The following is a 27,741-nucleotide window of genomic DNA, read 5'->3' on the forward strand; positions in this document are numbered from 1 at the left end:
TCAATTATTATAATATTTATTTCACAAGAAACAGATGTAAACATAAATATAAAATAAAGGGTAAACTTGTAGATATGTATATTATTATTGCACTTCAATTAATTGTTTGGTATAGACATTAACTTTTATCAATATAAGGCACAACATTCCATAAAAATACCATCAACTACCCTGTTCTGTCATCAACATTGGCGACTGCTTTTAGGATTTCTTCGTAAATTTCAATTCCACGTAAAAACACGTCCTTGTTCAGATATTCATCGTGATCGTGCAACAAAACAGGTGTATTGTTCATAGGCGAAAATCCTATCGCCGGTATTCCAACTTCACGAATAAATCGGCAATCCGTCCCACCAGGAAATATCTGAGCTTTCAATTTAAGATCGCTAGAAATAAGATTACATTTTAGAAATTCAGTACAAAAACCGTTATACAGAGTGTCTCCTAAATACAGTGGCGCATCTAGAGATTGAGTCTGGGAGGGGTGGCAATAATTAAATAAAGTACAAAATTTAAATTAAATTTTCTCCTAAAAGGTATTAGACGCTTAGGATTTTCTCCTAAAAGGTATTAGAAGGCTACACTTAGATGCAAAAAATGCAAAGGAGAAATTTTTGGTCACATTTAAAGTGTTATATTTTTATTATTTTAGCCCTATTTTTATGAATTTTTTAGCAAGCTGTATATAATTATATCAACTTTAATTCGTAAACTCGGCTTTGTCTAAACTTTAGTATTTGCCATATTATACATTACTTTGAAACACCCTGTGTAATAATTTTGCCTGTAAATTTTCCTAAAATATAATTTTACGGTCAGAATCATTTTGTTTTTTTGATTAATGTCAATACATGCTTTGGTTAATTTTTAAGAGCGAAATGAACTGATAACGCTCAATTTGCAACTTTTTTAATTATCATTACTTTTTGACGTAATTTTTTAATATGACGAGATGGTTTTGGTGACTATTGTCGTAACGTCATATTACACTGCATTGGATACTCTATACTAAATTAAAAAAAAAACGTTAAAGACTAACGATACAGTCCGGGTTTTAATAAACATTAATGACGATAACAGAACTAAGGATATTAAAGAAAACATCTGTAATACTCAAGTATACTAACAGAAAAAAATGTCAAAAATACCCTAATACGTTGTATTGCCGCCCATGCGCTGCTATAACTGCGTGTATACGTCCGTTTATACTGTCATTGAGACTGCATAATATATCATATTGCGTTATGTTTTCTCATTCTTCTTTAAGGACCAAGCGAAGTTCATTTAATGAAACTGGTACTGCTTCGCGACCTCTAACCCTCCTGCCCGGAATTTGCCAAACGTCGAACATGATGGGCGTTCATAGTAGTATATAGTTCACAACAGGGGCGAGAAAGTGAAATAGCAAAAGCGGTTCCACCGTTTCCACGGAAATTTCAAATAAAATAGTTCCAGCCTCAGGCGCTAGGTGGTAGTGCAATTAATTTTTAGGTTAAGAAGTTGCTACTAGTTATTGCCAGATGGCGTTAAATCAGAATTTTTTTGTAGTTTCCATAGTTCCCAACGGCCATTGTCATACTATTATCAAATTCTCAAAAAATATTGTCGTTGTCATAGCGCCAATCATAATATTATCAAATTATTATCAAAACGTTTTTCAAACTATAATTTGTTATAGGATAGGAATGTGTTTTAATTAGACAATTCCTTTTGTTTGTGTCCCTAAAAATATAATGTAAGTCTTTTTTTGCCATCATTTAAGTACCTATTTATATTTACTCCATTTACAAAACTTTGGGCGTATTATGTTGGTCTTGTTTTAGTATAATAAGCGATGTTTAAATATTTGATTTATAAATAAAAACTTTAAATAATAAATAATACTTACACGTTTGGCTTTAATTTTATTTAATAATAGTATAAATTATACTGTTAAATCTTATTTTTTACACATCACAACGATACTTGTTATTAGTATTGTTGAATTTGTGTAAAAAATAAGATTTAATAATCAAATTTAATTATATGTATATTTTAGAGTAAAATTCAATAAATACGCTCATTTAGAAAGCCCGCGCTTCGGTCCATTTAAAACAAGCCCTACTCAGTAGATGGCGCGACTTCTGTAGGACCATTTTTCAGTATGGCAGAGTCCATTCTTTTTCTAGCTAGGTATATTCTCTGGTTCACAATAATCACCAAAGCCACCTCGTCATATGGAAAAAGAAATGATAATTGAAAAAATTGGAAATTGTTGGTGGCAAGCTCATTTCGCTTTTAAAAATTAACCAAGGCATGTATGTATTGACATGATCCAAAAACCAAAATGCTCAGGAGACATGATTCTGACTGTAAAGTTATATTTTAAGAAATCTTACACAAAAAAATTATTGCACAGTAGATATATGGATTTTCTATAAAAGAGCCAATTACGGCAAATTCATTTTCTTCACTTTCAACGACAGGTTTCTGCCTAATAAGTTTTTATAAACTACACTACCAACTCTGCGAAATAGGACAAGTAATTTACGAACGCTTATCAGGAAGATTCCTATTTGGATATCTTTGAGCATAAGCTCTTGAGGCCAAGAAGCAATTTTCCTCACAAAATAAAATCACTAGTAACATATCCATTCGTTCCGCCAGCAGATATGGCTTTATTTTTCTTGATAAAATAAAGAATACTTACTTATTAAATTGTGGGTATAATATTGTAATTTAAGTAAACTGTTTAAATAAATAGTAACTAACTGTCACTAGAAAATTGCCATGGCGATACCAGCCATCTTGATTGCCATTTTATTGAAAAATCACTTTTTATTAAAAATCTGAGATAGATAGGTATAGGAAACCCTAATATAGTTTGAAAGAGCTTCGATTTATTTAAAAAAATACAGGGTGTTGCATTTGAAATAACGAAGCGTTTATGTAAAATAAATCCTTAAAATGGTTAGGAAGCAATAACATTTTTCAGTAAAGTTTATTTCTTTACCTTTACACTCAGCACAATAATTAATTCTGAAAAGAAATGTGGTACAGGGTAATGATCTATTCTATTGCAGCTTGCATAAATATCTTTAAATATCTCAAAAACCACAGATTTTAAACATATTTAACCCTTATAATAAATGCCTTTTTTTGGGCCCAAGAATCCAAAAATGAAATTAAAAAATAGAAGAAAAAAGAAAGCTTCTCTTTCTCAGGGGGGTTAATGCAATAAGCAACACCAACAGGTCTATATCCTCCTATGACTGTCACAGTTTGATGCTGGTTAGCTGCCTGCAAACCACAGCTTACGATTTTGGTATCAGCGTATCCTGTGGCTACTACTGCTATTAGTCTTTGAGCTTCAATTTTTTTTGCAAGAAAGTTAATAAACCTCTTCACTACTTCTCCTAGGGAAAAAATGAATAGGACCTTTTTTGTAAACAATTGAATTTACTTTCATTTTGTATAGATCATTTTTTTCGCTAGGATCCTTAGTTTTCGAGATAATAACGAAAAATATATAAACCGGCCCTTTTCACCCCTTCCCCCTCACCACACGACTAACGCACAAGGTCTATGGCTGGGGACTTTTGGTATGTTACTTCTAAAGGTTAACCCTACCACTTAAAACAATAATTTCTTTGACACTATTTTTTTTCGAATTGCGGCATTTTTTGGTGTTCCTTTCCTGGCCTAATTCTAAAGGCTAAATAGTAATACATTAATTATTGTAAAATCATTAATCCGAAGACACCTAAAGTAAATTCCGAAAATGAGCGAAAACAAAGAAAAGCACCTATATTCACAATGATATTAGCACAGATAACACATAATCCAGATGGCTCCTTACGTGTTAAAAATTGTCACCTTAATTTCCCTCCAATTTTGAAAAATATTGGAGTGACATTTGAATAATCTGAAATTTTTAGATTTCTTTTCTAACTTTTTTGGGAGGTTTTGCTTCTCTTGCACAGATGTCGCTTGCACTTCAGTTGCGTGGTTGCCAAACGTTATATCGAAATATATTTCATTTCATTATGAATATATAAAATTAAAGGTATACCAAATTAAAAATTATGTAATTTATAAACATGAAATAGATATGTTAAGTTAATATATAAATATTTAACTTAATACGTTCATTATTATTTTATTAATTTATCGTCACACGTCATTTACCAGTTGCCTAATTACGAAAAGTCAGACATATCACAGCCACCCTAGATTTGATCAAATAATAAAGATCTATTCACACTAAATCATAGAAATGAAAATATCTAGGAAAATCTTTGTTTGAGGGGTAGGCCGGCAACCTTAATAGTATTTTGAAGTGACATGAATTTCCCATTGAATATCGGAATAATATTCTGGGTGATTCAATTAAACTAAAGGAGTTATACAGGGTGGGTATTAAAGGAGTTATACAGGTTATACCAATGTTCAGCATTAATTTTGCCTCACCCTGTATAACTTTATGGGTCAGGTTTTAATTTGATTTAAAGTGCAATAGGGTAAATTCCAATTTAGGTAGTTTTTCTTGAAATTTAAAAATTGTTCTTCATTTTTAGAAAATCTTAAAATCAAAAAAGTCTAAAACCTTACATTTCAGTCATATACTTCCCTAATAAAACTCATTTTTATTTTTCTCTTAGAATCTAAAAATTAATTAATAAAGGAGGTATTCCATTACAAAAAAACACAAATTTGATGTGTAACTTTTTTGGGGACACCCTGTACAACTCTCTATATTTTTAAAACGTGCTCAGAATTAACTTACATATTATGCTCACAAAATTTCATTTCAATACGAACTCGTCGTTCTCCTTGGAGCCTCCGAATCGTATGAGAGGCGCCACCCTGTATAATTTTTATATTTTTTATATAGTTGCCCTTTAATAAATTGTTAGTTAAAACTAACAGTCCTACGAGTGTGGAATTTTGTACAGGTGGATTTTGGACATTCATCTCCTAAGAGAGTGAAATAAGGGATGAAAATTTCTACAAACATTTGTTAAAATCGGGTTTAGAAGTATAAAATTCTGTTTGTTCCTTATGTAACATAATTTAGCAATAACAAGCAATTTTTTTCAGAACGTCCACACCTCATTTCACCACGTTAGAGGGCGAATTTCCAAAAATTGTTCCTTAGTTCTAAATTACGTTACATAAGGAACGTCTGCGCAAAATTTCATACTTCCAAAACCGATTTTAATGAATTTTTGTACAAATTTTCATCCCTTAATTCTTATGGGGCGAATGCCTAAAATTCGCTTCTGAGTACTCACTTTCATCACTTGAAGAACCTCTGTGCAAATTTTCATACTTCTACGACAAATCGTGAAAAATTTCATGCTCTTTAAACCAGATTTTAACAAATTTTTATGGAGCCTTTAATCCCTAATTTCACCCCCTTTGCGGTCGAATTTTCAAAAAATCCCTTCTTAGTGCTCGTTTACATAACTTAAGGAACCTATGTGTCAAATTTTATTTATTACTATATAGATAACCTTTACCCTTATTTTCAGCTAACGAATATTAAGAGACAAATAATAAAAATAAAATCTAAATTATAAATTTCATGGCTATAAATAGCATACATATGCATCTAGAAATTCTGACTTTCAAACATCCACTGCGACTAGTATTTTCATATCCAATTGTCTAGTATTAAAGTCCGAATATACATTTTCCCTGGGTTTGACCGGAAATTTGCTTATAAATGTGAACAACCGTCTACGTCGCTTCACATCACGTGGCCGTGGCGTGACTCCAAATTCGTTCGTTTTAAAAATATTATTAGATTTGGCTATAGGCGCCCTCTGTGTCATTAATAGGGAACTGTCTCATCGAAAACATGCTGTTCCGTAAGCAATAGCCATCTGGATTATGTGTTATCTGTGATATTAGTACGATATATGACGTAATTATCTATATTATATTAGTATTAACTTACAGTTCGTCCGCGCTTTTCTTAAAAGCCAACCAAAATGGATTGGTATTATCTAATTTAGTAGGTGGAATTTGCGGTTCCTTTTGTTCCCATTCAATCCACACATCGTTCCCGGCTTCTTTACACCACTGATATACTTGTGCTTCCCATTTCTTATTGTCCACAGTTGGAGCAATGCGACAATCGATTGTTATAATCAATTCTGGTGGAACCACATTTGACTGTACTCCTCCCTACAACTCAATTTTATTTGGTAATCAATTTAATCAATTTAAACTTTTTCAAATGATTTAATTCAATTTGTTCAAAAAGTAACTGTCTAGGTTTATTTATTTTCTACAATAAAATTATATAACAATTCTTGCCACTTAACTGCTGATATAGAAATTTAATTCTACGCTGTGTTTGTCATAATGTGGATCAACCTGCTCTCACTACCGGTTTCGGAGCCCTACTCCATCATCAGGTGAGCTTGGGCAGATCCACAAAATGACAACCACAGCGCAGAGTAGTTAATTCCGACTTGTCAGAAAGTATCGGTTAGATATTAAGTCCCGAACGGGAAAAATTCTATTTTCCCGTTCGGGACTTAATAATTAAAAGAAGAGTAGAATTAAATTTCTATATCAGCAGTTAAGTGGCAAGAATTCTTATATAATTTTATTATATACCTATACTGCAAGAAATTTGTTTTCTATTTTATTTTCTACTAAATTAATCAGTTTACAAGTCAGTTGGTCCAGTAGCGATGGGAGTGAGCGTGGATATAGTAATTGGATGAGCAAAAAATAGATTTCTAAAGTTATTTCATCCCAGATAGTGATGGGCATTACGATTCTTTTTAGTGGATCGAATCACACAATTCAATTTCTCATATTGAATCGTCTCCTACGATTCGTTCATTTGAACGAACCACATGCACAATTTACGTTTCATAAAAACAAGAATCGTAACTGGCACTAGCGGCGATAATTTGGTCGGACAATTACATAAGGGACCAGAAAAAGAAATATACAGTTCTTTCATTTGTTTCTCAACACTTTATGACGCTGGCGTAATTGGATTGATTATTTTACCATTAATATTAAATTATCAATCCAATTCATATATACCATTTATTAAAGACTTCTTAATACCAATTTAATATTTTTTGAGACATATTTTAATTCCGATATAATAATCATTAAATAGTATATGATACCGCATGATCGAAAAAAATGGCGTCCAGTTGGCTTGAAAATGAACATCGATGACATTCCCCATATAATTTTACATATAAAATGACAGCGATCTTCATTTTATAACCATCGCTGACGCCGTTTTTTTATCATACTGAGCAGAGGCCAACCATATTTCTTTGGAGTTGCATAAAAACACGATTTCGTCTTTTAGTTCGACATTTAATGGTTTATAGTCGGTAATATTATTTTAACAAAAATATTAACGTGATATATATAACTCCCGTAGTAAGCACAGTATAAGTTTTTTTCTTGTAAATAACTTTCTTATCGTTTGCAGGCAGAGCTCAATTTTTTCGACAAAGCGTCGATATGCATGTCCCATTTTAGAGAATTGTCTACAACAAGCCCTAAGAATTTTATAGATTTTACGACGTCAATGGTGGTGTTGTTAAGCCGCGTCCAAGCTACTCGAACAAAACGTTCGCGAACATATATAATTCACACTATATACTCGTAGCAGCAGGTAGGTCGTAAACGACGGCACAGCCCATCGCATCGGTCCCGAGGACTGAGGTGCGGAGAAGAATGCGACAACCAGTTTGCTCTATAGATCTAGGATGCGTTTAGGTAGCCGCTGTTTTTTCGAGTGCCCGGATTTCGAGTGCAAGCATTTTATTAAATAAATTAACCGGTAAACAGTTTAAGAACTTTTGTAGTTGAAGAATCAACATTTAGCAGGCGGAAGGTTACAGGGGTCTTTTGGTAGACTATTCGTTATAGTGTATTTTTAGACCTGTGTTCATTTTCAGCCGATTCTACCAGGTGTTTCTCAAAAGGGGCTCACTTTTTTACTTTTTTATTTTTTCAGATAATACAACGAAATTTGGTTTGTTAGTATATGACATAAATCGGGATTGATTGGCGTATTCAATTGCCTTCGGTCGCTTCCCGTTTCACCGGAAATGACTACAACTTTGTATTTTTAGATTGTATCCTAAGTACTTTTTTACTTTATTTCATAGAAAATGACATTCTGAATAGAATGACATACCATACTTCAATTTTAGACAATTCCAATTAAATAAAAATAGCATTTCAATCTAGAGTGCCAAGACTGAGTTAAAACTATTTATATTAATTTGTAATCAAAGAACTTTGGGAACATATATTTGATCGTGTAATTTTTTTTCGTATCCTTTCATGGCCGCTTAAAAGATGCTCAAATCGTATTTTTAATGATAACTCAAATTTTTCAAATGGTACGAGGCTGGCTCAGCATATTTGGAAAAAGCATTTTTACGAATAATTTGGTACCACATACTTGGTATTTGAAGTAAAATTGTCGTTACGTTTATTTATGACCATTTTTAAATTGAAAATGTCAAAAGTTGACATATAATATATCATTCTATTTAGAATGTCATTTTCTATCATATACGGTAAAAAAATACCGAGGGTACCATTTAAATCAAAAGTTGTTTTCATTTCCGATGAAATAGGTAGTGATCGAAAATAAATGAAAACGTCGATCAATCCTGATTTATGTCCTATACTAAATATATCGTTTTACTTCGTTACCAAATGTCGTTTTTTATCTAAAAAATTAAAAAAGTTATAGAAGTGAACGACTTTTCAGAAACACCCGGTATATTTATTTCTAAAAATGTAATGGTAAAATTTCATTTCCGGTGTCAAACTTCCTATTAAGTAGTAATTTTTAATTTCAGAATCCCATAATAATTCCGGTTTTTAATAAAAATAATCATAAAGGTCTTTATTAACAAAAATGAAATTATATGGACGAAGTCTAGCTACATAGCTATTCACACTCAACCCACAATAAAATCTATAGGTACTAATATATAAAATCCTAAAGTGACTGACATACTGATTAATCACGATCCTGCTCAAACCACTCAACGTAAGCTTAATTTTGGCATACAGGTTGATTCTAGGGTGTAGAGGTTCGATAAGAAGGGATTTTTCGAAATTCCAGTTCCAAGAGGGTGAAACCACCCCTCAAATATTACAATATTTTTTATTTAAAAAACGGTCAAGTTTCCGAAAAACGCTTAAACACGTATATTTTATTTTGTTTTTTACATATTTTAAGATTTTTTAAAAATGTATACAGGGTGTTTCGAAAAATCTGGTCATTGATCAATCACGATCCTGCTTACAGCGCTTGACGTAAAAAGCTGATTTTTGGAAAACAGATTGACTTTAGGGTGTAGAGGTTCGATAAGAAGGGATTTTTCGAAACTCGAATTCTAAGGGGGTGAAACTATCCCTCAAATATTAAAATATTTTTTATTTAAAAACCGGTGAGTTTTTCGGAAAAACTCTTAAACACGTATATTTAATTTTGTTGTTTTACATATTTTAAGATTTTTATAACCTTATACAGGGTGTTTCATAAAATATGACCATTGAGTAATCACCATTCTGCTTAAACTGCTTGACGTTTAAAGCTGATTTTTGGCAAACGGATTGACTGTGGGGTGTAGAGGTTCTATAAGGGGGGGTTTCTCGAATCTCAAATTCCAAGAGGGCGAAAACGCCCCTCAAATATTATAATATTTGTTATTTAAAAAACGGTTAGTCTTTCGGGAAAACGCTTGGACAAGCATAATTTATTTGGTTTTTTTTACATATTTTGTTTTTTTTTAAAATTACGCAGGGTGTTTCAAAAGGTTTTTTTTTTAATTTCTTAACCACGATTCTGCTTAAACTGCTTGACGTAAAAAGCTTATTCTTGGCAAACGGATTTTTCGAAAGTCAAATTCCAACGAGATGAAACTACCCCACAAATATTACCAAGTTATATAATAATATCGCCATATTGTTTTTTCTCACGCTGACATAAATGTGAGAAAATTTTATCCAGTTTATATGTTAATGGAAATGCTTGCTTTGCTTTATCATCACCATTACAAATGATTAATTCGACGCGAACGAAGTCGCTGGTACACGCTAGTTAAAATTATAAAATCTTTTCTTTGTGTAAACAAATTAGTTGTAAATGTTTTTCACGATCCCAGTCAATAACTGCGTCTCCCATTGTCGAATACCCGGTAAAAAATAAAAATCACAGATGGACGCCCGAAATTAAATGAGACCCTTCCAAGTGTCCGGTACAATGTCCGCCGAAATGCACGCCGTTCGCTCCTTTTCATTTACCGACACCCGTCGGAAAAAGAACGCGCGCGCTCTAGCATAGGCAGACGCACGCTCTGGCATACATGCTAGGCGTTCGGCGCTCCGCGCTCCTTAATAGGCCTAGACTAGCTGTACTTGTTGGCTTTATTATTTATAAATCTACCTATCGCACAATTTTCACTTATTATCTGTTTAATTATATACGTTCGCGAACATTTTGTTCGAGTAGCTTGGACGCGGCTTTAAGTACAAAAGGCTGCAGCGAGTTTTTATACGACAAAGCTTTAGTTTTGGAAATGTTGAGACTCAGGAGGTTTGAATCGCACCAAGACTTAATGGTGATTAAGTCATTTGATATAATCCTATGAAGTGCCGTGACGTCCTTGTTGCTCCAAGTGAAGCTAGTGTCGTCCGCAAAAAGACATATTTTACCCCTGATGTTTATATTAGCAATGTCGTTAATAAAAAGAAGAAACAAATTAGGGCCTAGAACTGAGCCTTGTGGTACTCCACATTCTATTGGCTTGCTAGAAGACAACGTAGTATCCACCTTCACAAGTTGACTTCTGTTGCTCAGATACGACTTAAACCATTCGAGAGATGTTCCCCTGTGTGGAGTGCTGCAGTTATTAATTAGGATATTATGATTTACACAGTCGAACGCCTTAGAAAAATCACAGAAAATTGTTGCTGTAGAATGATGATTATTTAGGCTGGAGTAAACTTTATTAAGGAGGAAAAACACAGCGTCATTTGTGGACTTGTTGCTTAGAAATCCAAATTGATATTCAGTAAGTATTTTGTACTTAAACAGAAAAGATACCAGCCTTCTTTTAACCAACCTTTCTATGATCTTAGATAGCGTTGGAAGGAGTGCAATTGGGCGATAGTTAGAAGCTTCATCTTTGTCTCCTCCTTTATGCAGAGGAATGATTATTGCCGTCTTAAGACATTTTGGAAAAATACCATTTTGGAACGACATGTTTATTAAAGTTGTTAGGTGATTCAGAGTGGCAGATTCGAAAACATTTTTAAAGTTAGCCCGTCGGTCCCAGATGAGGATTTATTTTTAATAGTATTAATTGTACTGCGAAGCTCTTCTAAAACTACGGGCGAAAAAAGAAACTGTGTAAGTATACATTATCATTAGAGAGATATGAAAGTGGATCATGAGAAGGACATATGGTATTAGTTAATATTATATAAAAATTGGACCAGACAAAGTAATCTGTAAACAAGTTAATGTATAGAATATGATTGTTAATAAATAATAACAATATATTAGTAATAATATATTTTATGGGGATAAAATTATTCGCGCTTATATTAATTACCTCTAATTGTGTAAGATTCACTGTAGTAACATCTCCAACGGTTAACTCAGAGTTTCCTTTTAAAATATCAACTTGTTCCTTTCGAAATTCAAAGAATTTGTTCAAAATATAACTAACTTTTTCGCCAGCCGTGTTTGGCAACAACAGCGATCCATGACCAGGTGTGCCAGGACAATGTATTATTAAATCTAAAAATAAAAAAAATAATGTGTTCGAATTAATTCTCTCAATTTTTTAGGGTAGTAGGTAGCTAGCAAGAGCAGGAGAATAGTAAATTGTGAATATTTTTTTTTGGTTAGCTTTTACTTGCATTATAATTTTTCAAAAACTATAAGCACTGTTATTCCTAAAACAAACATCTTCTTGTAAGTCGCTTAGAGCAATTGTTTTGGGGAAAATTAAAGTTGAATGATGAATAAATTTTAAAATCATAAAGGTTTATAAAAGTAAAATTACTGTTGGGCTGCTCACAGAATAATAGCAAAAATGTATTAAAAATAGTAGTATATTTTAAAATAATCAGTCAGTTAATAAATTGTCTTATTAAACAAAAAAATAAAGTCCTACTTTGGGTGCCCGCTCACCAAGCGATAGAAGGCAATGAAAAATATTTCGCAGTGATGTAAACAGAACCTTGCGATATCCAAATAAACTGGAGTTTCCTGTTTACAGCTCCTCTATCTTTCGCCGCTCCTATCTATATAATGCAATTTTATTGTTTAATAATATCGAAAATAATGTTAAGAAAATGTCTCTAAGCACTTTTCGGAAAAAGCTTAAAGAGGTTTACATGAGCCAACAGATTTGACGTCTCCCTAATCCAGATCACTTTTTTTTATCAGTTTTGTTTTTTTATTGTCATAATATATGATTTTTTTTTTGTTAAATTATTTTATTTTTTATAAATATTTCTTTGTTTTTCTGGTTATTTTCTGTCTGATTTACTAATTGCTGTAGTGCAGGTGGTGCTAACTGTAATTGTATATTTATTTTTTTTTTCTTTGAACAGGTTAAGTAGAGTAGCCATAGGCTAGACTTTGCCTGAAGAAGGAGTATGTATTTTGTTACTTTTCCTTTAATAAAGCCATTTATTATTATTATTATTATTATTATTATTATAAAAAGCCAATGATCTCTCTATGAAAAACAAGCACTATTACATTCTTGCGTAAGTCTAGTTCACGTTAATTTTTCACAGAAAATTTCTTCGATAGGGAAAATACTGCACAGCACTTTTTACAACGATAACAAAACAATTATACATAACCACAAAAAACAAAGCAAATTTACGCCAGATGTCTGTCAACGTTGCCAACGTTTAGCCCAATTCAATGTTATCCTTATATTGCCCATTATTCAACTTATCGTTATTTATGCTTATATTTTACAACATGTGCCAACCCCGCTAACTGAATCTTTCAAACTCACTGCTATCGTCCAGGGAATGCTAGCATTCACTAGTAAATTTGGTTTCAAAAATAGCTGTTGAACTTTTACTGGCGTAGTCTTAGCAAATCAGTGAATGTGAGCTTATCATACAATATATTTTTCTATTGTTCAATCCTTCAAAATGACAAAATGACAGAAATTACAATTTCCCTGTGAATTAAAATGACAGACGCAACTGTCACTAACATGTATCCTCTTGGTGGACAGTCTTAAATAATAGCCAGAGACCTAGACACTCAATAGTAATTTTATGGAACTACAAATTTAGTTTCTTCCGCATCGCCAGACGGCGCAAAAGACATTAAAGTACAGGTTTCTAATTTATATATGAAGATAACATGACAGCCTCTATATTTACTACATATTTACTACCATCTATGGTCTAGTTTTGGTCTAGTTGTCAAAATGTTGGTGTTCCGTCAAGTTATTTTTAAAGAATTTTTAAATAATTATTAATTGAGATATTCCTGAGTTGCCGAAAAGTTCGGTGATTTGTGTCTATAGTTTGTGTTTTTATTAGTTTGTGCATTTTGATATTTACAGTCGATCATCATTTTTGTGTTAGATACTAAACTTTTTTATTAAAGACGTTTTAGACATTTTAGAAATAATACATTTTTGAACAAACTAAAAAGAAAATTGTAAAACAACTAAATGTTCGGACAAACAAAAATTTATTAAAAAATGTTATTTTCATTAAATGAATTATTTACATTTAAGAAATACATTAAAAATATATTAAAATCTAACATTTCTAATAAGTATTTAAATAGTTTAGTTTCTATAAACATTAAAATAAACTGTAGGCCAATAAATAAACAAAAAGATTGCACAATATCGTGATAACTAAATGTTCGCGGACACTTTAAAAAATAACTGTTCTAATCTGGCGTTACATCGGCATGAACTTTTGCAACCACTGCAAGCCTGTGTGGCATTGTTTTTATTAAAGATTGACATACGCCATTTTGCCATAATTCACTGAATATCATCGTCAAATGGGCAACGGTTTCTTGGGGATCGTGGCACAATTTTTGTTTTGTTTTATGCCACATGTCTCGATAACATTAAGGTCCGGACTGTGCAAAGGCCATGAAGGGACCTTGATGTTCATGTCCCTAAACCATTTTTTAGTAGTTTCAGCTGTATGGCATGCCCTGCCATCCTGTTGAAATATAAAATTATTGTCCTGGTCTTTACCAGAACAATTGGTTACAAGGACCTTTGTCCTTCCCACTTGACACAAGAATATTCTTCAAAATTTTTTGACGCATCAATTATGCCTTCTACCACCTCATACTTTTCTGGGCCTATTTTGGACATACCCCTTCAAATCATAATGCCTTTAGGAAATTTCACTGTCCTCTTTTGAGGCAATCTTTATCAAATAGACACTCTAGCGGTGTTAATTATATCGATATCAAGGTGGCCCATGTGCACATGTAATTCGTGCACTTGCCATTTGCGATTGGAATTATTAGCGTCGGATTGGGAAATAATTAAATATTTTACCTTAATGTCATTTTTGTAGTTTGACATCAGAAGTTCCAATCCGACGCTGATAATTCTAATCGCAAATTGCAAGTTCAAGGATTATATCTGCACGCATGCATGATCTTTATGAAAGATGGACAGTGGAATTTCCTAAAGACATTATGCTTTCAGACTTTATGTCCGCAATGGGTCCAGGAAGGTATGAGGTGGTAGAAAGCCACAACTAATGTGTCAAAATATCAAGAAATTTTAAAAAACAGTTTTGTGCCAAGTGTGAGAGACCTTTACCAGGACAACAGGATATGAATTTTATATTTCAACAGGATGGCGGGGCATGCCCATTAGCGTAACTAGCAATTTATCCTGGGGTGGGCCTAGGGGGGGCCTGGGGTTGAGCCCAGGGGGGGTTAGGGCTTTTGTTTTTTTTAAATAGTAAAATTTAAAAAACACATTTTTTGAATAAAATATTTACATGAATTTCTCTATCAATAAATTTCATAGACTTGGTTATCAAACCGTGTTCCCATAGATTACTTAAATACCTACAAATTTACTAAAAAAATAAAAACTAACTCATTTTTTGAACACAACAAAATAATATTAACTAAACAAAACTAGAAAACGTCATTTTTACTGCATCACAAGCAAATAAAAATTAATACGTAGCCAAGATTCATAATTCAGAATTTTTCTTTGGGGTGCCCAGCAGTACCTGAGGGGGCCCGGCACCCCCGGGCCCCCCTGTAATTACGCCAATGGGCATGCCATATGGCTAAAACTACTAAAAAATGGTTTAGTGACATGAACATCAAGGTCCCCTCATGGCCTTCGCACAGTCCGGACCTTAATGTTATTGAGACATGTGGCATAAAACAAAACAAAAATTGTACCACGATCCCCAAGAAACCGTTTGACGATGATATTGTGAATTATGGCAAAATTTTTACTCTGGCGTATGTCAATAATTAATAAAAACAATGACAAACAGACATGCAGTGGTTGCAAAAGTTCATGCCAATGCTTTGTGCCAATGTAACGCCATATTAGAACAGTTATTTTTTAAAGTGTCCGAACATTTAGTTGTCACGATATTGTGCAATATTTTTGTTTATTTATTGGCCTACAGTTTATTTTAATGTTTATAGAAACTAAACTATTTAAATACTCACTAATGTATTTCTTAAATGTAAATAATTCAGTTAATGAAAATAAAGGTTTTAATAAATTTTTGTTTGTCCAAATATTTAGTTGTTATATAGGGCTCGTAGTTGGTAATATAGTATTTTTAGCAGATAATAGTTAATTAGTAGTAGATACTATATTAAAATTTAATTGTTAAGTCAAAAAAATAGGCGGTATGTGCCCTATTGTTGGTGTTTAAAATGTATGTTCTCATAATTTTATTTTTAGTTTTGAATGTGTTGCACTTCTAATGATCTAATACAACATAAAATATAGTAAACAAGTCTATATTTATTACTTTATATTTTAAAAGGAATAATTTTGCGCTTGAATAACGTTACCGTTTTAGTTATAAATAACGGAACGCTAAAATTATGTTATGCTAAACCTCTCCATTAGTTTCTTCCACGTGGCTCTAAATGATGGACTTATTTGTTTTATATCAGTGTCCAATCTATCTCTAATACGTGACATTAGTCTATGATAATAGCTCTGTTCGGGTTCTTGTTATTACCGATTCCGAACCGTCCTAGAACTCTGCGCTCTGCCGTCCTAGAGGACTTCTGCGCATGCGTATAATAGGTCTAGGACGATTCAGAATGGGTAATAACAAAAACCCAAAGTAAGCTTATAAGTACATATATACAAAATATAACATTAATGTTGAAAATATAACAGTTGTCTGTTGATTTAAATAGACTTAAAATAGATTGTTTTTTACTTGTAACTTTTATATTGCTTGTGAAAATCACTTACTTGTTCTCTCATCATTAGACAAACTATTTCAAGATCAAAATAAACTATATTTATTAAAAAAGTAGTGTACTTACGCCAAATGTTTCGTTCAGCATAAAACAAAGGAAATATGTTGGTTGGACTAGCCATACCTTCATCAAGAGCAAACCCTACACGCAATTTCTTAAAATCCTCAGTATGGACAAATTTTTTCATGCCATCTACTCCTCCAATCTCTTCATCTAAAAATATTGTTGCTATAATTTACAAGGAAAGACTCATAGAAAACCATACCTGGGACAAACGATACATGCAAAGTTCTTTTCAATTTGATACCATTCTGTTTCAATCTCCTGATTGCCTCTAAATATTGAATTCCTACACATTTCATATCTTGAGCACCTCTTGCATAAATATTTCCTTTCTCATCAATATGGGCACTAAAAGGTTTGTACGTCCATTTGTCCTTGAATATAAGATATACATTATTTATTTTTTAAATATGCAGAAAATAGGAAGACAATCAAATACCTCGAATACAGGTACAACGTCCATGTGACTATTTAGTAAAATGCTTGGCAGGGCAGGATTTGCTCCTGTCCAAGTGATTATGACTATCGGTTTACCCTCAACAACTGACACAACTTCAATTGGTAAACCCAGGCCTGTTGCTTGGGATTGTAAGAATTTAACACAAGCATCTAAAATATTTGAAATATAAAACTTTAAAAATTTAAACTAAAGTTATAAATTTAAATACTATACAGAATGTATGTGAATACAGAAAAATTCAAAAGGTTTTTTTAATATGGTGATTGTTAAAGATTTTTAATTTGATTTTTACCCCTGTAATGCTAACAATTTTTAAAATATTTAAAATTAATATATTTAAAGATTATTCAAAATGTATGTATTATACTATATACTAAACATAGGAAATCGCATGCAAATTTTGAACTGTCCAGATATTGGCTCTCCTATTAATTTTACAGAGAAGTTTAACTCGGTTTTTAAAGGTCTGCATAATAATAAAATGTCTTTATTTCCAAGTCAGTAAATAGAACAATTTAATTATGTATAATGACAGAGGATAAGTAATAATAATAATAAAACCTATATGTACAGCCAAAGATAATCAAACTTATAGGTTATACAACAACAAATAACAGACCCGGAATGGAGCGAAATTCAGAATTGAGAACAACCCAATTCTGCTCTTCCATTTACCTCCTTACGCGAAATAAAATGATAATTCAAGAAAAATACAAAAGAAAAAAAAATGAATTCACTGAATTACATTGAATACATTAAACAATTTGTCTTTTAAAAAGCCACAAGCGCACACGACTCTTAAAAGGGACATTCCTCGCGGCTCTTAAACTAAAAGGCAGCTTCGGATAGTATTTAGAAACACAGTAGCTAAATGATGATTTAAATATAGTCAACCTGTGGTAAGGAATGGAAATGTGGCTCAGGTGACGAATATTGACATTATGGGCATCTCTTCGGAACTGAATTTTATTGAACAGGTATACAGGAATTTCTTTAGTAATAATATTGTAAAAAGTATTTATCATGTTAAAAATAAATCTGTTTTTCATATTTAACCACTGTAAACGCTGTAATGTGAATGTGACGTGATCATACTTTTTAATGCCAAAAATAAATCTCAAGCATGAATTTTGAACCTCCTGCACTCTATATAAATCAGCGGCACTCAACGATTCGCTATACACTGGAGAACAGTGAGAGAAATGAGACAACACCAAAGAATTGCACAAGTCAACCTTAATTTTAGGTGTTAGAGAACTTCTATGCGGATAGAGTTGTCTCAGAGCACTATAAGCTTTTTGAATACACGTTGATATATGTTTATTGTAGATAAATTTACTATCAATAATCAAACCCAGATTCCTCGCTTCCTCAACAATTTCCAAGGCAACACCATTTATGTTTAATTTAACGAGTTGGCAAATCTCGCTATAGCAATTTTTACTTGAAAAAACTAAAACTTTTGCTTTCAGAGGATTGAGAATCAAGTTATATTTATGAGACTGCTCATATGAATTTTAGAGATCAGTATTAATTGAATAAATAGAACGTTCAATATTATTTTTACTAAAGGAATAGTAAATTTGGGTGTCATCTGCATATGTATGAATCTGGGAATGTTTGATGACATGCGATAACCGCGATGTATAAAGGCAGAACAACAAAGGTCCCACAATAGAATCCTGTGGTACACCTCGTGTTAACTGTACGGATTTGGAGATTTGATGATTAACCTTAACTGTTTAATGTCTGTCAGTAAAATAACTTTTTATAAGAGCCAAAGCACCCTGAGAAAACCCATAGTAGTGAAGCATTGATATCAGAATTTCTGGATTCAGGCAGTCAAATGCTTTGCTGTAGTCTAATAACACCAAGACATCGCCTCTATCCAATGCGCCGAGTAAATCGTCAGTTACCTTTAGGAGTGCCGTCGTACAACGGTGACCGGCTCGAAATCCAGATTGATGAACAGGCAGAATTTCCGCACGCATTGCGTATTCTTTCATTTGCCTGTTCATAACATGCTCTAATTTCTTGGACATGATTGGCAGAATACTAATTGGACGCAGGTCCTTGAAGTCCTTAACCTCTGACGTCTTTGGAACAGGCTTAACAACTGCACTTTTCCAAGATTTGGGAAAATAGTTCGCGATTAAACAGCTATTTACAATATTTATCAGTGGATTCTTTAAGATAGGGAAACAAAGTTTTAGCATTATAATATTTATGCCATGGTGGCCTGCAGCACAGGTACTAATTTTTTTTAGTATGTTTAAAACATCTTCCTCTTCAATAGTAGAGAAACAAAATTGGTCATTAAGAGACACATTCTGAACACCTCCATTCTCAAAAAAATCAAGCAATTCCTTGTTATCCTGATCTATAATTGGAATGCTTTTAACAAAATATTCATTAAGATCCGCGTTATTTAGATTATTAGGAGTTTCAGTAATGGTATCTGATGTTTTTCCTATATTAATATTTTTTAACTGTTTCCACAGTTTTTTGGATTTTTTTCCCTAAGACAAAAAATTAAAATATGTCTTCTAATTATTAGGGTAACTCGATTTCTCAGTGTTTTATATTCATGCCATAGATCAGAAGATTTTGTTTGTTTGTATTTGGCTTTTACTTTATCGCAGATGGACATTAATTTGCATATGGTCCAATACACATGGGACATTTGAACAATGTCGGACAAGCCGATTTTAAGTAATTTAAATAAAAGTCTCATCTATTTTAAAACTGAAGAGGTAACAATGCAAAACCAGGAAAATGTCAATGTACCTTAAGTTGTCATCATATAATTTTGTCAATTTCAAATTGTATTTTCTAAACGTTACTCTTTTGCCTCATTCGAACAAGTTTTAAATTATAATAATACATTTAATACATTTCAGGGACACTAAGCAGAGGTGGCATAGGTACTACCGTATGATCGAAAAAAAAAACGGCGTCCAGTTGGCCGGGAAATGACGATCGATGACTTTCCCATATTACATATAAAATGACAGCGATCATTATTTCATAGCCATCGCTGACGCCGTTTTTTTTTCAATCATACGGTATAATGTAGTAGTGTAGACAGCACAACAAATTTAATTATATTTGGCAATGATAAAATCACATATTAACAACTTAAGGCATGTTGACATTTGAATGGTTCAGATCTGCAAGCTCACAGAAAACTTGAGTCTTTTTTTTTATTTAAATCATTTTAATGTCTTAAGTCATTTTTTGAAAACTGACTTAAGACTTAAAATTTAAGTCTTTTTCAAAATGATTTGTGATTTAAATCTTTATTTCGAAATAGAAAAAGATTTAAGTCTTTTTAGAAAACAGCTAAGTCATTAAAAAGATTTAAGTCTTTTTATAAAAGGCTTAAGTCAGATTTTTATATATTTTTATGATACGTTTTTAACAGCAGCATTCCTTTTTAAACTGTTAGGCCGGCGGCCAAGTAGCAGAATACAAAAAAACAATGCTCAATACCACTAGCAAATAAACGCGTTAATCTTTCGAAACCGGTTTTAATTATTTGTCGTATTACGCGTGCGTAGTGAGTCTGTTGTCTATCAAGTGAATCCGCGACTCCGTTATGTAGCCCGAAAGATGAACGAAAGAAATTTATCTCGAATATATTGAAGAGTACCTTAAATCTTCCAGCCCCAAAAATACATATTTTTGTGTTTGTATTTAGTCTGAAAATTAACCCTTTTATTTTATGTGATTTTAGTCTCTCTGTACCTACTATAAATTAATATTATGATACTCAGGGCCGGCGGAACGGCCGGATGCGAGGGGCGCCACGGCAACAACTAAAATATTTAAAAACAGTAACCTAAACAAATAGTAACGAATAACCAGATCAATAATTAATCGGTACTATCCATTTCCACATTAAAATATTAGCAAATACCACACCACATAGGGAAAAATATCTGACTCCTAATTACTGTAATATACAGGGTGAGTTTCCTACGATGTTCTCTATGGGTATCTCGGAAACTGCTGGAGATAGAGAGTCGGTTAAATGGGGAAAGAATTGCAGTTTTGGGGGGTCATAAATATGCGCCTTTCAGATTTTTGAAAAAGTTCATGGCTTACTAGATATTTCGAAAAAAACAAATTTCGGCTATTTTAAAAATTGTCCCTAACTCCATTATAAGATGTTTTAGACAAAAAGTTTTCAGATAAAAGTTGTAGATCATCACATCCTTAATGAGACTGTGCCCTCCGTTTTCTTCTAAAGCCTGTCATTTTTGACATATGACACAAACACAAACGCTTTTCTTCACTTACACACATATGCCAGAAAGAAATCTAACAACTAACCTGTTTGTTTCTTTTACTTAAGGCTTACAGTTCGTCTGCTGGATCTGTGTCTATGAAAGGAATGCGGACAAAAAACATTTAAATAAACAGCAATATATTTTATACGTCGAGTACGCCATGGAAACAAGTTCTCCACAACAAGAGTCTTTGCTCTCGGAAATGTGAAGCTGTCACATCCAAACTTGGTAAATTAAATTAAGCAAAAATTGTAAAAATTAATTTTTCAAATGCAGAAAAGCGTGTAGGATTATTGGTTCAACTTTTCTTGACCATATATTTTCGAGGATACGTTAACTGGTGAATGTTACGTTTTTTAGAGAACGGGTTTCAAGACATGTTAGAAAAGTTACATTTAGTTATAGCCAATTCTGATCTTTCTTGATTAATTTCAATTGGATTGCATGGTATTCTTGTTCTATTATGATTTATAAAACTTATAAGAGGTTAGAATATATTACTAAACGGTTCTTTACAATTTACATTGCATAAACTAAAACTTAAAAAATAATATCATTGCATACACTTTAAGTTATTTTAGAAAATCCGCCATTGTTTTGAGTTGCATCTTTTTAAAACTGAATTACTACCTATTCTCATAGAAGGACCGGTGGACTTAATTAAACTTCTCTCGTACCGCCACTTCGAGTGCCTCTCTTAATTCACAAATTCTTTTCTAAACCTTATTGTTAACCATACCGCATAAAAAAAATCTAAAATGGATAGGTCAGGTAATCGAGGAGGCCCATGCAATTGGCCAACCTCTCTCTATTCCTGAGTTTGCATAATTATGATATAAATAATTTTCATTATGACATTTCTTTCATTATGAGGTGGGGGGGTCGTAATAAAAGTCTTGTTGGAACCCTCTATTGATGCGGGAGTATCTAAACGCTTTTCTTCATTTGAAAAATTCATATTTATATTTTTTGTTTATTTTAATTTACAAAATTTAGATGTGACAGCTTCACATTTCTGAGGGCAAAGACGATTAAACTTGTTTCCATGGCTAAGTGAAATTGTTTAAAAATGATAAGAATTGGCTATAACTCTGTAATTTTTCGAAGAAAGCATATTATAGCTTATATCGCTGAAAAGCTTAAAAAATGGCGCTTTTTATGAAGTCATGGCCAACTATGGTTTCCATTTAAAAAAACATATGTTGTGTGATATGTCAAAAAATGATAGGCTTTAGAAGAAAAACGGAGGCACAGTCTCATAAAGGTTGTGATTATCTACAACTTTTATCTGAAAACTTTTTGTCTAAAATAACTTATAATGGAGTTACGGACAATTTTAAAATAGCCAAAATTTGTTTTTTCGAAATATCTAGTAAGCCATGAACTTTTTTCAAAAATCTGAAAGACGCATATTTATGACCCCACAAAACTGCAATTCTTTCCCCATTTAACCGAGTCTCTATCTCCAGTAGTTTCCGAGATACCCATAGAGAACATCGTAGGAAACTCACCCTGTATACACACATCACTATATCACATTTCACTATATCAGCATTACCCTTGCATTACATAGTACATTTGCAAGATTTGGGTTACCAAAGTGTATTGTGTCCGATAATGCCAGAAATTTTACAAGTTCTGAATTTAAAATATTTTTAGAAAATATAGTATTAAACATATTACAATAGCACCATTTTTTCCTCAGTCTAACGGAGCTGCGGAAAATGCAGTCAAAAAACTATAAAAATTGTTTAAAAAAAAATTCTTTGAATAAATCTAAAAATTAGACATAAATATAGCATTACAGAATTTTTATTTGATTTTAGAAATGCTCCGCATTCTACAATGGGTGTTTCTCCTGCAATGCTCATGTTTGGTCGCGATTTAAGAACAAGATTTTCGGTATTAAAACCTGATCTGAACAACAGTTCAAAATGAAAACGTTCAAAATCGAGTTCTTAACAAGCAAAAAAATTCAAATAAAGAATTTTGGAAGTATTTTAAAAAATAAATCCCGCAAACCCGCGGGATTAAAGCAATCAATCCCGCGGATCCGCAAAATTGCGGGACTGTAAACAATAGTCATACATTTTGTCCTAAATGGTACAAAAGGCATTGTCCATTTTGCATAGGCCCACAATATATTGATATAGACAGAAATTTGGACCTATGTATATATAGGGTGTTCAAAAATATATTTAATATTAAATAAATATTTTATATATTTATTTTATAAATAAAAATATTATTCTGATGTTGAATTTTTGTTGAACTTGTGTTAGTTATCTGCTTTTAGATACACTCTATATCAATAATTTTTTGGCATATGCAGAATGTATTATTAGGACCATACGTATGACTAAAAATGCATATTTTTCGAAAAACGTCGTTTTTTCCTTAAAACAAAATAAAATTAAAAAACCGATCAAATTGTTTTTTCTAATTTCAATACAGATTAGTCGTACTTGGTAAAATTTCGATTTTTAAAAATTGTAAATTTGCGGGTAAAAAGATTCTTAACCAAATTTTCACACTCTTATAAAACACTCTGTATACGAGAAGTCGCTAAATATATTTTCGAAAACCACATAGCATCTTAATCACAATAGATGCACCCAATACCTGGTCCAAAACCGCATCCAAAAATCTTTTTTAGTTCAAGAGATATTCAACTTTAAATTTACCCTAAAATTTTGCTTTTTGTCCCGATAATTATGTACGGCAGTTTATTTGGCGAAATTGTCCTACAAGTACTAGTTAAACGCTTTTTCTTCACTTACACACATATGCCAGAAAGAAATCTAACAACTAACCTGTTTGTTTCACTTATTTTTAATGGCCAAGCTGTAAGGGGAATCCCCCGGGTTCCGAGCGCCGACGCATCAGCCCGGAACGCAGCGGTTTGACCTTGATCGCGATCGATTCGGTTTTACCCAGTAGTAATGTGTCGATCCGCGGATCCTGCACGGTAAATCCCGCAACTTTGATCCCGCGGAATCTTAGAGGGATCCGCATTTTGTGGATTGGTATTCCTCTACTTGCAGATCTTCATGATTTAAGTAAAAAATATTGACTTATGTCATAAAACGACTTAAATAACGTTATTTGATTTAAATCTTTACAAACGACTTGACTTGGAATAAAACGATTTAAATCGAAAAATTAAGACTTAAATCATTTGAATTTTATGTTGAATTTGACTTAAGACTTTAATCATTTGATTTTAGAAATGACTTAAGACTTACAGTTCGTCTGGATCTGTGTCTATGAAAGGAATGAGGACAAAAAACATTTAAATAAACAGCAATATATTTTTATACGTCGAGTACGTCACCGCAAATCGCTCCGCCCACTCATTTTATTGGCTACTTGCAAATTTGTCGAATTTTTATTGATGGGACGCGTCGTCTAATTTTTTACGAAAAACATCGAGAGAATATCGTTTCCCCTCTCACGGATATCCCGTAGCCACAGAACGGACAGACGTACTGTAAGTCTTTTTAAAACTGACTTGTTGCAGCTCTGGACTGGTTTTGCATTGTTGCCTGTTAAGTTTTAATTTAAAAATAGATGCAGTTTTTCTTAAAATGGACTTGTTCAAAATTAGTCAAAGTTGGCATGTGTATTCAGTCATAGGTATTCAGCGTTTAAAAAAAAATATTTACGACTTTGCATGGGATTTCCTGTTTCCAACCACGATGCACCACCCGGTATATGAATACCTAAGTGCAGAAAAATTCAAAGAGTAATTGTTTTTCTAATAAGGTGGATTGTTTAATGGATTATAAACATATTTTTTATTACGACTTTTCCCTCCAATATCAGAATTTAAAACTATCATCTAAAATATGTATATAAAATAGGGTTATATTAGAAATTAACATTCAAAAACTATACAGGGTGTACCTGAATAAGTGTAAAAAAATTCAGTTGATTGTATTTTTAAAGATAACTAGGTATTTAGCTATAATTTAGGGTAAACTAAATACACAATATTAGGGACATTACAGCATATTTACAATAAAGTCACGTTTTTAAATAAATTATTATTTCTAGTACATAAAAGTAAATTTAACATTTTTATTCTACATTGAATAATTAACAAGAAAAAAAAATTGGCGCCGGGAGGCACGTAATAGCCACCCATACTAAAATATGTTAATAAAAAGTTGGTAGGCAGTTCTTTTAGTTTCAAAGTAACGGAATTTTTCCAATTTTTTTCTCAATCAAATATCTCAAAAACTGCGACTTTGATTTTGATGTTATTACAAATTTTGTTGCAAATATTATTCCTAATCTTAAATTGAAAACCGCGTTTCGCTAGCTACTGTAATTTTGGAGTTACTATTTTTTTAAATTTCTAACCCCCTCCCATACCCCCTTACCAACCCCCCACCCCCACTAAAAAATAATAGCCAGATTCTCGAGTGCCACAGTATTTTTGTGCCATATTTGGTTAAAATCGGTTTAGCGGTTTTTGAGTTATCGTGTTACAGACGGACAGACAGACACCATGAAAATGTTTTGTATTTAGGTCATTTATGATCCAAATAACTCATTTTGAGTGAAATTAAAAAAAACTTTTTTTTGCCGATCTTAATAGCCTACCAGACCTGTTGGTATGGTCGGCTAATAAATATTAAAAATATACTATTACCTAAACTTGTACCATTAAATATGTAAAAAAGAAGTTGACAGAAACATTGAAAAATAAGTATCTACAATAAGAGCTGTCAATATTTTCATATATAATTATTGACTATTGACCTAAACTAGTATATATGTAGTTTGTCCAACAAGAGGATAGAAGGTCCATGACAGCGACTTCCCTGAATCGTTGGAGACACTTTGGCCAGTGAACATACTTGTGAAAAATAAAAATATAAAAAGATGCATATTGTGATTTTAATTCACCCCAGTGTATGACCCCGGGTTGTCTTTACAAGAAGAAAAACTTTTGTATTATTGGCATTTCGAGGAAAATGCATTCTTCATATACATCTTTGCTTCTTCTAAAATAGTTGGATTAACTATTTTGTTGTTATCAACCTTGTTTATACTTTTCCGAATTTCCATACCAATTTAAAGAAAATTAAAAAAAAACAGGAAAATATAATGTCCTAAAAATCAACATAAAACCAAAACGCGTTTCTATGGTAATATCAATTCGATTTCATTCTTTGATAAATAGTTATTATTAACTGTTATTAATTTTGATTAACGTCATAATCTTTGCTGTTGTCCTTTGTTGTTAAAGTATCATATTTTCAGATAACTATCATTCACCTTCAAAAAAATTCAACCATATTTTCCTTTTTCTTAATTCGCTCTAAAACGGCATGGAAATTTGGAAAAATATAAACGGGATTTATTACTTTAGAATAGGTAAAATTTTTTGTGAAGAATGCATTTTTCTCAAAATATCAATAGTAAAAAAGTTTTTCCTCTTGTTAAAGACAATCCGGAGATATACTGTATAATATATGAAAATACCTTGGTAGGGGAACGCCAAATTGACAAATTTTATATCAAAAACGCCCTTAATTTTAGAAAAACAATCACTTGTTTTGTATTGATTTCCACCCTGTACATACTTATCTACATTTATTATAAAAAAATATTGTGTATATATTGTGGTATATTTGTAAAAGTACATCCTTATATCAATGAAAGAGATATAATTTGGATATACCATAATTTGTTATTTATGAGTGTAGAATTACATATTTTAAATAAACAAATCTAATGTCATTTTTTATATCTAATTTAGATACTGCTTTTCAAAGAATAACATTAGAATTTAATGATTATTCAACTTATGGTTGCCTAAATTTTAAGAAATCAATAAAGGCAATAATCTAAATCTTAGCAAGTTAACAAAATTACCGTATAAATTCAAAAGAATAATGAAAAATAAAGATTAAAAATGTCTGAAATGTAGGTACATCTCAAAGTACAGGCGCAGTTTTATGAACCAAAAAATATATCTAATCTGACCTAATTTAAACACTTTATCACATGGATTGCAGTAATTCAACATTAGTTATATAATATAAAATATAAAAAACACCTTACCATAATTTATATTGGGTTGTACACTAGGTATTTGTAAATATTCTCGAAAATTGTTCACTGCCTGTGAATCCAACGCCTGCTTCTGATCAGCTGATATTGGCATTTTGAAAGCGTGCGAGTCGCGTTGTTTGCTCAAGTGACGATTGGCTGGGAGTTGCGGAATTATGGGAAATCGAAAATCTTCTCTCCGCTCTAATTGGTCGTGACGAAATGGAACGGCTTTCGATTTGAAATTTTAAAAGTTATAAACACTGGAACAAAAGATTTATTCAAATAAAACGATAAAATCTATCGAATTCTAGATCTGCAATATTAATCCAATAATATTTTTTTATTATATACATGATTCT

General features: G+C 32.1%; 1 protein-coding gene across 1 annotated transcript in view; it reads right to left on the minus strand.

The window, feature by feature from the left end:
* LOC115874963 (aminoacylase-1) overlaps positions 1–27,741 on the minus strand; it is a 44,658-nt gene continuing 16,917 nt past the window's right edge. Inside the window, exons 2-8 of the mRNA XM_030890271.1 lie at positions 27,392–27,642; positions 17,004–17,173; positions 16,767–16,938; positions 16,568–16,714; positions 11,613–11,800; positions 5,942–6,171; positions 1–386 (exon numbers count right to left, since the gene is read on the minus strand). Coding sequence (XP_030746131.1) covers positions 167–386; positions 5,942–6,171; positions 11,613–11,800; positions 16,568–16,714; positions 16,767–16,938; positions 17,004–17,173; positions 27,392–27,494 — 1,230 coding nt within the window. The 5' untranslated portion in view covers positions 27,495–27,642 and the 3' untranslated portion in view covers positions 1–166. The remainder of the gene's footprint in view (positions 387–5,941; positions 6,172–11,612; positions 11,801–16,567; positions 16,715–16,766; positions 16,939–17,003; positions 17,174–27,391; positions 27,643–27,741) is intronic.

This window comes from Sitophilus oryzae, unplaced genomic scaffold (assembly GCF_002938485.1).
Source record: "Sitophilus oryzae breed Bouriz unplaced genomic scaffold, Soryzae_2.0 scaffold_130_pilon_pilon, whole genome shotgun sequence".
Taxonomy (NCBI): domain Eukaryota; kingdom Metazoa; phylum Arthropoda; class Insecta; order Coleoptera; family Curculionidae; genus Sitophilus; species Sitophilus oryzae.